The sequence below is a fragment of the Bufo gargarizans genome, chromosome 6 (assembly GCF_014858855.1).
Source record: "Bufo gargarizans isolate SCDJY-AF-19 chromosome 6, ASM1485885v1, whole genome shotgun sequence".
NCBI lineage: Eukaryota > Metazoa > Chordata > Amphibia > Anura > Bufonidae > Bufo > Bufo gargarizans.
Genome location: NC_058085.1, coordinates 160,403,558 through 160,414,355, shown reverse-complemented (window position 1 = coordinate 160,414,355; position 10,798 = coordinate 160,403,558). Strand labels below are relative to the sequence as shown.

Below are 10,798 nucleotides of genomic sequence, written 5' to 3'. Positions count from 1 at the left end.
TTGGTAATGCAGCTCATTCACTTCTATGGGTCATGTGACCAATAAATGTGATGAAAGAAGGATGCAACTCTACTGCGAGCGCTGCTACCTTTTCAGACAGCTGATCAGAGTGGGTCCCGGGTGTCGGACCCACCACTGATCAGATACTGATGACCTATCCTGAGGATAGGTCATCAGTATAATGGCTCATGCACATGAACGTATTTTCTTTCCGTGTCCGTTCTGGTTTTTTTGCGGACCATATACGGAACTAATCACTTTAATGGGACTGCAAAAAAATCGGAGGTTACTCCGTGTGCATTCCGTTTCTGTACGTCCGTATTGCAAAAAAATAGAACATGTCCAGCTGTTCTGAATGCACACAGACATCATCCGTATTTTTGTGGATCCGTTTTTGCAGATGGCAAAATACATACAGTCGTGTGCATGAGGCCTGAAACTAATAGAAAACTCCTTTAAGATCATTGATAACAGGACACCAGAAATTCCCTTTAGGCCGCATGCACATGACCGTGGTGTGTTTTGCAGTCCACAAATCGCGGATCTGCAAAACATGGATGGCGTCCGTGCACGTTCTGCAATTTGCGGAACGGCACGGATAGCCTTTAATATAAATGCCTATTCTTATCCGCAAAGCGCGGACAAGAATAGGACAGGTTATATTTTTTTAGCGGGGCCGCGGAATAGAGCAACGGATGCGGACAGCACATGGAGTGCTGTCCGCATCTTTTGCGCCAAGCCGCCAAAATGGCGGCTCGGATGCGGACCCAAACAACATCCGTGTGCATGAGGCCTTAGGGTCTATTCACACATCCGTGTGTTTTGCGGATCCACAAAACACAGACACCAACAATGTGCATTTCGCATTGTGCTGCCCCATTGAAATGAATGGGTCTGCAATTCCGTTCCGCAAAGTGCGGAACGAAATTGCGGACGTGTGAATGGAGCCTTAAAGGGGCATTGCCATCTGAGACAATGCAGGCCTATCACTAGGATAGTCCCCATTGTCTGATCGCATCCGAAGCTCGCTTTGATCAACACTATTAGCAGGGACACCACAATGTGAATGGGGCTTAAAAACTATTCACATGCTGTGAGGGCTTCGGATTTTCATATGGTGAACTTGCAGTGCAGTATTCACCTTTACAAATCCATGACATGCACGTAACAAAAACGCTGCCAAGTGTGAACAGCCTTGAATACAGGTTTGAAATGTGCGTCTAATCCTCCATTTGAAAACCCAGACCAGTAAAAGGCGCGGAGCTTTCCCCTCAGCATGTATCTGCAGTGCACCGTGTTTGTTGTACATGGAGGACTCGACAGTCACGACCCTCAGGGCGGATGAAAACATAAAGACTGATGACGTCATGTGAGTGGGCGGGGACACGGCGCAGCGCTTATGCCACTTCCCCTCCCATAGTCCTTTGCGGTCAGGTGCCCTTGGCTGTCATGGCGTCCCAGGGTAACCTACTGAACGAGAGGGTTGCTAAGCTGGTGAGCCGGCGGTATGGGAAGCCTGTGCTGCAGCCTCGGCGGCCGCTGGCCCTGGCTGACGCGGTGGCTAACCGGAAGTATAAGGTGGGAGGTAGGTGTAGTGACAGCTCCTGGGGGAGATCAGCCCCTCACATGTCTACCTGCCGTGGTGCCAGGTCCTGCAGGGCGTCATATGGTATCGGGGTCAATCACTATAGCCCTGGATTCTGAGAGGTTGGCATACTGTGCCATTGTCCTTCCTTGGTTGCACTTGATAGACTTAGGTCATTTTTTCAACCCTATTAACTATGTGCCCTGGCATGATGGTATGTAGGAGGGGCACCTCTGTGAGCGGCTCCCTGGCATGATGGTATGGAGGAGGGGCACCTCTGTGAGCGGCTCCCTGGCATGATGGTATGGAGGAGGGGCACCTCTGTGAGCGGCTCCCTGGCATGATGGTATGGAGGAGGGGCGGCTCCCTGGCATGATGGTATGGAGGAGTGGCGGCTCCCTGGCATGATGGTATGGAGGAGGGGCGGCTCCCTGGCATGATGGTATGGAGGAGGGGCGGCTCCCTGGCATGATGGTATGGAGGAGGGGCGGCTCCCTGGCATGATGGTATGGAGGAGGGGCGGCTCCCTGGCATGATGGTATGGAGGAGGGGTGGCTCCCTGGCATGATGGTATGGAGGAGGGGCACCTCTGTGAGCGGCTCCCTGGCATGATGGTATGGAGGAGGGGCACCTCTGTGAGCGGCTCCCTGGCATGATGGTATGGAGGAGGGGCGGCTCCCTGGCATGATGGTATGGAAGAGGAGCACCTCTGTGAGCGGCTCCCTGGCAGTTCTCTGAAGAAGCACCTGCGGGTTCAGTCTAAAAAGTGCCAACAGCCGGTACCAGTTTCCAAAAAAGTGTGGGGTGTGGCTTTTGGCCCCAGAACGTTTATCATCATTTACGCCAGTTTTTTGCAGTATATATTGGCAGAAATCTATGCCAGCTATGGTAGACTTCATTTTTGGTGCATGGACTGCCAGAGGATATCAAAGATCGGCGTATCCTGAGGATAGGTCATCAATGTAGGATCAGCAGACAACCCCCTTAATTACTTCTCCCACATAATGGAAAACATTGGGTTTAATGCGAGAGGTACATGATGGAGCTAGAGGCACATGGTCTTATTACTTTAGTACCTCCATGTGCCTCACCTGCATAGTAAATAACCCCATCATGTACCTCACTTTAACCCCAAGGAGATACATATTGGGGTTACTTACTATTAATGTGAGGCACATGGGGGTACTAAAGTAATAAGACCATGTGCTGCACATTATTAAGAGACCCCATCATTTATCTGTCATAATGGCAACATTGGGGTTAAAGGTAGTTATCCGGGTAAAGATGATGATGATCGTCGAGAGGTCCTGGGTGTCGGACCCCCGCCGATCTGATATTGATGACTTATCCTGAGGATAAAGGGATTCTGTCACCTGGATTTTATCTGCAGAGATTTTCACATCACTACATCAGTCTCCACGATTTAGTTTAAAATATACTCGTCTTACCCCCATCTGTCTTGTCACTTAGGGTAAAAAATCGCTTTTATTAATATGCAAATTACCTCCATAAGGAGCCCAAGGGGATGTTCCTCTGTGCGTTGGAGCCCATTATCACGGAGCCCAGCACCGCCCCTCTGTTAATTATTCTCTCCTCTCCTCGCTTATATATTTTTTCCTGTGCGCTGTAATCTCGCGCATGCGCCCTGATTACACTAGTCTGGGCCTGCGCGGTGTCCTGGCAGCAGCTTCTCGGAAGCAGGAGCGTATGCACCGGCTGTCTGCGCACTGTCTTCCTTTCCGGGTCAAGCGAAGTGCGCAGACAGCCGGCGCATACGCTCCTGCTTCCGAGAAGCTGCTGCCAGGACGCCGCGCAGGCCCAGACTAGTGTAAAGGACCGACACTCTCTCTTGAAATCTTGTGAATATTTCTTTATTGCCACAAACTGTGCCTTTGTCAAACAGTGAAGAACTCGCATTACAAAGCAATTAAAATAGCCCGCCTAACAACCAAATACTGACGTCATGTAACCATGACAACCAAACAAAAGTGAAAGCAAAAAACATCATATAATAAAATGAAGTCTCTCCATGTCCAGAATAGAATTCTTCTGTAGTATAGATCAAATAGCCTCAATTACGCTGTTGGAAACAATGGAACGGGTTAAGGATATATCATACACGAAAGAAAAATGATCATCGTTATATTTTCTTTCTTTCGGAGGACACTTTATAATCTTTCCATCTTTAGCGCAGATAATTCTTTATTCTTCGTATTTTTTATGGCATAATCTTTGTCGTCTTCTCTTCCAGAGGCAACCTGCATTAGTGAGATGTCCATATTAATGGCATGCTGGAAAGAAAATGCCTTCAGTGACACAGCTTGTTCAAGTGCAGTCAAGGTTTTCTATGATTGTGTTGCTCGAGAACAGGTATTGCTGTTTTTGTCTTTTTATAGTCCAAACATTGTAAGATAATTATCGGGCTGTGTACAGCGGCGCCCCAGGATCTCACTGCACTTACTATTATTCTGCGGCGCCGCTCCGTTTATAGTCCATACATTGTAAGATAATTATCGGGCTGTGTACAGCGGCGCCCCAGGATCTCACTGCACTTACTATTATTCTGCGGCGCCGCTCCGTTTATAGTCCATACATTGTAAGATAATTATCGGGCTGTGTACAGCGGCGCCCCAGGATCTCACTGCACTTACTATTATTCTGCGGCGCCGCTCCGTTCTCCCACTATGTCCCCCACTATTTTTTTCGCTGAATTGCTTCTACTAAGCGGAGTCTGCCTTATTTATCCCTGGGCGTTCCTACTCCCAGGCTGTGAGCTCTGCGCTGCGATCAGACAGCTCTACAGCCTGGGAGAAGGAACGCCCAGCAGAACAAGGGCAGACACCGCTTAGTAGAACCAATTCAGCGAAAATACCGGGGGACATAGCAGGAGAATGGAGCGGCGCCCCGGAATAATGGTAAGTGCAGTGAGCCCGATCATTATCTTTCAATGTTTGGACCGATGAAAGGTCCTCTTTAAAGTGTTTTGGAGTGATGGGGGATAGACCGTGACATCGCCCGCAGCACATCCACAGACTACGGCTCCTAAATTGTTGTGTTCCTTAACACCTTCAGGACCTTGGACGAGTATACTCATCCTGGAGTAAGGGTACTTAGCGCTCCAGGACGAGTATACTCGTTCTGGCATTAAACTGTCACCATGTCTGCAGACATGGTGACAGCGCTGAGTGCCGGCTGTTACACAGCCAGGCACTCAGGCTCAATGCTGAGGGGTGTCCTGTGACCCCCCTTCCCCCATATCGGCGATCGCTGCAAACCGCAGGTCAATTCACCTGCGGTTTGCAGCGCTTTATGTAGTTTCTGATCCCTGACCGCAGGGATCAGAAACTTAAAAATGGCCAAAATCCATGGACCGCGGTATGGAAAGGGTTAAGTCAGGGAGCTCCCCCCCTCTGCCATCGGGGGGGCTGCTGTGCCTTTGCAGCCCCCAGATGGATGGGGGGGACAGAGGGAGGGAGCTCCCCTCCTTCCCCTTCCCCGTCTGCTCAGTTGTGGCAGACGGGGAAGGTTCCCATGGCAACAAGACGCCTTCTCAGGCGTCCTGCTGTCCATGGTGCTGAACAGATATATATTGTACTGTACTGTATTATACAGACATCAGGCCCACTGGATCTTCAAGAACCAAGTGGGTCTGGGTCCCAAAAATGTAAAAAAAAAAAAAAAAAAGTGGAAAAAAGTAAAGATAATAAAATCACATTTATCACTGAATAAAAAATAAAAATAAAATACACTACACATATTAAGCATCAAAAGGATAAGGCAGCACTCCAGATAAAGTGAAAAAAGGTGGATCTTTTATTCCCTCTGCAACGTTTCATTTGAAATGTTGCAGAGGGAATAAAATATCTACCTTTTTTCACTTTATCTGGAGTGCTGCCTTATCCTTTTGATGCCTATCTATATATAGCCGCTTGAGCCCACGGCTGAGAGGACGTGCACCGCTTTTTCTGTCTTGTGCTGCTGAGACCCGCATTTTGTTTTCACTACACATATTAGGTATCGCCGCGTCCGTAACGACCTGATCTATAAAACGGTCATGTTACTTTCCCCGCACGGTGAACGTCATAAAAAAAATAAAAACTATCAGGAAATTGAAATTTTGCCCACCTTACTTCCCAAAAAAGGTAATAAAAGTGATCAAAAGAGTTGCATGTACGCCAAAATAGTACCAATCAAACCGTCACCTCATCCCGCAAAAAAATGAACCCCTACATGAGACAATGGCCCAAAAAATAAAAAAAAACTATGGGGACACTATAACATGATTTTTTTTTTTTGTTTGTTTCAAAAATGATATTATTGTGTAAAACTTACATAAATAAAAAAAAAAGTATACATATTTAGGTATCGCCACGTCCGTATCGACCAGCTCTATAATAATATCACATGAGCTAACCCCTCAGATGAACACCATAAAAAATAAAAACTGTGCTAAATAAACAATTTTTTGTCACCTTACATCACAAAAAGTGTAATGGCAAGCGATCAAAAATTCATATGCACCCCAAAATAGCGCCAATCAAACCGTCATCTCATCCCGCAAAAATCATACCCTACCCAAGATAATCGCCCAAAAACTGAAAAAACTATGGCTCTTAGACTATGGAAACACTAAAACATGATTTTTTTTTATTTATTTTTTTCAAAAATGAAATCATTGTGTAAAACCTACATAAAAAAAAAAAAAAAGTATACATATTAGGTATCGCCGTGTCCGTATCGACCGGCTCTATAAAAATATCACATGACCTAACCCCTCAGGTGAACACCGTAAAAAAATCAAAACTGTGTAAAAAAAAGCTATTTTTTGTCATCTTATGTCCCAAAAAGTGTAATAGCAAGCGATCAAAAAGTCATATGCACCCCAAAATAGTGCCAATAAAACCGTAATCTCATCCCACAAAAATTGAGACCCTACTTTAGATATTCGCCCAAAAACCGAAAAAACTATGGCTCTCAGACTATGGAGACACTAAAACATTTTTTTTGTTTCAAAAATGAAATCATTGTGTAAAACTTACATAAATATTTTTTTTTTATACATATTAGGTATCGCCGTGTCCGTGACAACCTGCTCTATAAAAATACCACATGATCTAACCTGTCAGATGAATGTTGTAAATAACAAAAAGAAAGTGCCAAAAAAGCTATTTCTTTTTACCTTGCCTCACAAAAAGTGTAATATAGAGCAACCAAAAATCATATGTACCCTAAACTAGTACCAACAAAACTTCCACCCTATCCCGTAGTTTCTAAAATGGGGTCACTTTTTTGGAGTTTTTACTCTAGGGGTGCATCAGGGAGGCTTCAAAAGGGACATATTGTCAAAAAACCAGTCCAGCAAAATCTGCCGTCCAAAAACCGTATGGCATTCCTTTCCTTCTGCGCCCTGCCGTGTGCCCGTACAATGGTTTATGACCACATATGGGGTGTTTCTGTAAACTACAGAATCAGAGCCATAAATATTGAGTCTTGTTTGGCTGTTAACCCTTGTTTTGTAACTGGAAAAAAAATTATTAAAATGGAAAATATGCCAAAAAAGTGAAATTTTGAAATTGTATCTGTATTTTCCATTAATTCTTGTAGAACACCTAAAGGGTTAACAAAGTTTGTAAAATCAGTTTTGAAAACCTTGAGGGGTGTAGTCTCTAGAATGGTGTCATTTTTGGGTGGTTTCTATTTTATATAAGCCTCACAAAGTGACTTCAGACCTGAACTGGTCCCTAAAAATTGGGTTTTTGAAAAGTTCAGAACAATTTCAAGATTTGCTTCCAAACTTCTAAGCCTTGTAACATCCCCAAAATATAAAATATCATTCCCAAAATGATGCAAACATGAAGTAGACATATGGGGAATGTAAAGTAATAAATATGTTTGGAGGTATTACTATGTATTATAGAAGTAGAGAAATTGAAACTTGGAAATTTGCAATGTTTTACAAATTTTGGGTAAATTTGGTATTTTTCTTTATAAATAAAAATTTATTTATTTTTACTTCATTTTACCAGTGTCATGAAGTACAATATGTGACGAAAAAAACAATCTCAGAATGGCCTGGATAAGTTAAAGCCTTTTAAAGTTATCACCACTTAAAGTGACACTGGTCAGATTTGCAAAAAATGGCCTGGTCCTTAAGGTGAAAATGAGCCGGGTCCTTAAGGTGTTAAAGGGAATCGGTCTCCAGCGACCTCCCTATCAAACTGTTATCTTTTGTTGATCTGAGGCTCTGTTTCCGAGTTATGATGTGGTTTGTTAATATGCAAATTAGGCATTTGGTGCAGTGAGGGCGTCGCCATTGTTTTTGTTGCTCTTCTCCTTTATGTGGCTAGACCCTTCCTCACTGCTTTGCCAATCAAAGCAGTGAGGAAGGGGCTGGCCACAGAAAGGGGTGGAATTTGAGTGCAACAAGAGCAATGGTGACCACCTTATTGCCCAAAGGCTTAAAGGGGTTGTCCCACTTTGCTTTTTTAATCTTATCAGCAGTAGATGTCCTGATAACTTCCTGGTTCTCAGGCAGTTGAGTGAAGGCCACGCCTCCTCATGACTCACCCTGCGTGCTCGTTCATGTGTATGAGGTCATCCACATGGAGCCGTATGTGAGGTCCCGCCCCCCCCCCCAGTATAATAAACATTGAGTGCGGCCCCCCCCCCCCCCAGTATAATATACATTTAGTGCGCCCCCCCCCCCCAGTATAATATACATTCAGTGCGGCCGCCCCCCCCCCAGTATAATATACATTCAGTGCGGCCACCCCCCCCCCAGTATAATATACATTCAGTGCGGCCACCCCCCCCCCAGTATAATATACATTCAGTGCGGCCACCCCCCCCCCCAGTATAATATACATTCAGTGCGGCCACCCCCCCCAGTATAATATACATTCAGTGCGGCCACCCCCCCCCCAGTATAATATACATTCAGTGCGGACCCCCCCAGTATAATATACATTGGTGGCGCAGTGGGAAGTGCCAATGAGGGTTAAAAAAATAAATAAAAAATTAACTCACCTCCTCCAATTGTTCGCGCAGCTGCCGGTCTCCTGTTCTATCTTTAGGACCTGTGAAAGGACCTTTGGTGACATCACTGTGGTCATCACATGGTACATCATATGATCCATCACCATGGTAATGGACCATGTGATTAGCTCAGTGACGTCACCAAAGGTCCTTTCACAGGTCCTAAAGATAGAACAGGAGACCGGCAGCTGCGCGAACAATTGGAGGAGGTGAGTTAATTTTTTATTTATTTTTTTAACCCTCATTGGCACTTCCCACTGCGCCACCAATGTATATTATACTGGGGGGGTCCGCACTGAATGTATATTATACTGGGGGGGGGGGTGGCCGCACTGAATGTATATTATACTGGGGGGGGTGGCCGCACTGAATGTATATTATACTGGGGGGGGGGGGGTGGCCGCACTGAATGTATATTATACTGGGGGGGGGGGGGGTGGCCGCACTGAATGTATATTATACTGGGGGGGGGGGGGCGCACTGCGCCACCAATGTTAATACAAATGCAGGAGGTGGGTGCCGGAGTGAAATAGCCGGCACCCGACCTCTATGATAGGGGGCTGCGATCAGCGGCAGTTAACCCCTAAGGTCCCGCTCCCTGTCATAGAGGTCGGGTGCCGGCTATTTGATTCCGGCACCCGCCTGCTGTATTTGCGCATGCGCGGGCGTGCGCGTACTTGTAGGAATGGAGAGGCGGCCCGAGTACTTGTTCAGCCGTTGTGCGCAGGCGCGGCACAGCGATGCGGCCGGACGAAAGAGGCCGTATCCATGGGATACAGAAAACAACAAAGGAATCGCTTTACATGATTTTTTGAATGAAAGGTAGCTTTTGGATAATAACATGGATAGGAAGATATGTTGTGTGGGGGTAAATAGATTAGATAAAACCTATTTTATGAAGTGGGACAACCCCTTTAAAGGGATTATCCAACCCCTAAAATGACTAACATATGGGTAAAGATTATATATATATTTTTTTGTCATCTTCTTTAAACAAAAACCATAAAATCCTGCCTTTTTCACACTGGCCACTAAGCCTAATAATAGGCATCACTTCATGGTCTGTACAGATCAGTTTATTGCAGTCATGTCCTTATTACAGGCAAGTTTAAGATGGATTTAGACGCTGCACTGTCACCTGACTGCGTACAGCATCGGGTCATAATGCGCGCACTACGTCCTGACACTGTAGTCAGTCAGGAGATATGCTGCATGGCGCCCGGAGGAAGAACAGGGAGCGGTGACTACAGACAACAACATACTAATGAGTGCGCACTAGTCTTCGCTTTATAAGACGCACTGCCATTTTCCCCCCATTTTTCGGGGAAAAAGGGTGTCGTATAAAGCGAGAAATACAACATGCAATAAGCATATGATAGTTATGTTTATAATATGCAAAATTTGTGAAATCATTTATCATTTTTGTTTGGTACTTTCTTGCAGAAAGCTCGGAAATTAGGCGCTAAAGAAGAGAAACCTGCAGGCTGGATGCCTCCGCAACACGTGAACAAATTGCTTAAAAAATATCCAAATCTCAAACACGAGATCTAGAAATACAGACTTGACTTGCAAGCGTCTGGAAAATGTGCCTCCAATGAAGACTGGGTTATAGACGTGCACTGGTCAGACTGGGAAGAGGACTTATCCAGCTTCAGCTGCTGATATAGAGGCCTACGTTTGAAATGGCGGATGTTGTGTTTCTTTTTGTGCCTGTGGGAAACTCAGGTGCGCATTTTGACAAAAAATACAGATGTGCATGTCCAGTGGTCTATTTATGTCATGATCATTATAGGGTAATGGTCTAAAAATTGTTTTTTTTTTTTAATGCAGACTTGGGAAAGGGAAGTCTTAAGAAAGTTATGTGTTTCTGTGCACACACAACATTTGGGGATAAGTGTAATTGCTTTTAGCTTTAAGCAAGCAATAAAGCTTTATTTTCACTTTCTAAAGAAGTACTCCGACAATTATTTTAAAAAATTTATTTTTATTCTTGGCTGGTTAGAAGGGTAAATTACGTTAATTTTAGTGAAAGTAATCTTTTTACTCTCGACTGTATTTGTGAGTTACCTCTTGCCCTTCTGGTCCTCCGCTGTGTCATGTGACTCTCTGACACAGTGTCTCACATTACATTAAAAGATTTAGCGGACGATTGTTGGGAGGGAAGCGTTCCTTTTCTGC

The 10,798-nt window shown here is 45.1% G+C and overlaps 1 protein-coding gene across 1 annotated transcript; it reads left to right on the top strand.

The window, feature by feature from the left end:
* Positions 1-1,415: 1,415 nt before the first annotated feature.
* CHCHD1 (coiled-coil-helix-coiled-coil-helix domain containing 1) lies at positions 1,416-10,572 on the top strand. The gene is made up of 3 exons (XM_044297923.1): positions 1,416-1,585; positions 3,837-3,955; positions 10,064-10,572. The coding sequence occupies exons 1-3, from the start codon at positions 1,450-1,452 to the stop codon at positions 10,169-10,171; spliced, it is 363 nt and encodes a 120-aa protein (XP_044153858.1). The 5' UTR covers positions 1,416-1,449; the 3' UTR covers positions 10,172-10,572.
* The last annotated feature ends 226 nt before the right edge of the window (positions 10,573-10,798 follow it).

Coding starts and splice junctions, on each gene's coding strand:
- CHCHD1 (XM_044297923.1), top strand. CDS start 1,450: ATGGCGTCCCAGGGTAACCTACTGAACGAGAGGGTTGCTAAGCTGGTG. Junction 1,586..3,836: donor CCGGAAGTATAAGGTGGGAG/GTAGGTGTAGTG, acceptor CTTCTCTTCCAG/AGGCAACCTGCATTAGTGAG. Junction 3,956..10,063: donor ATTGTGTTGCTCGAGAACAG/GTATTGCTGTTT, acceptor ACTTTCTTGCAG/AAAGCTCGGAAATTAGGCGC.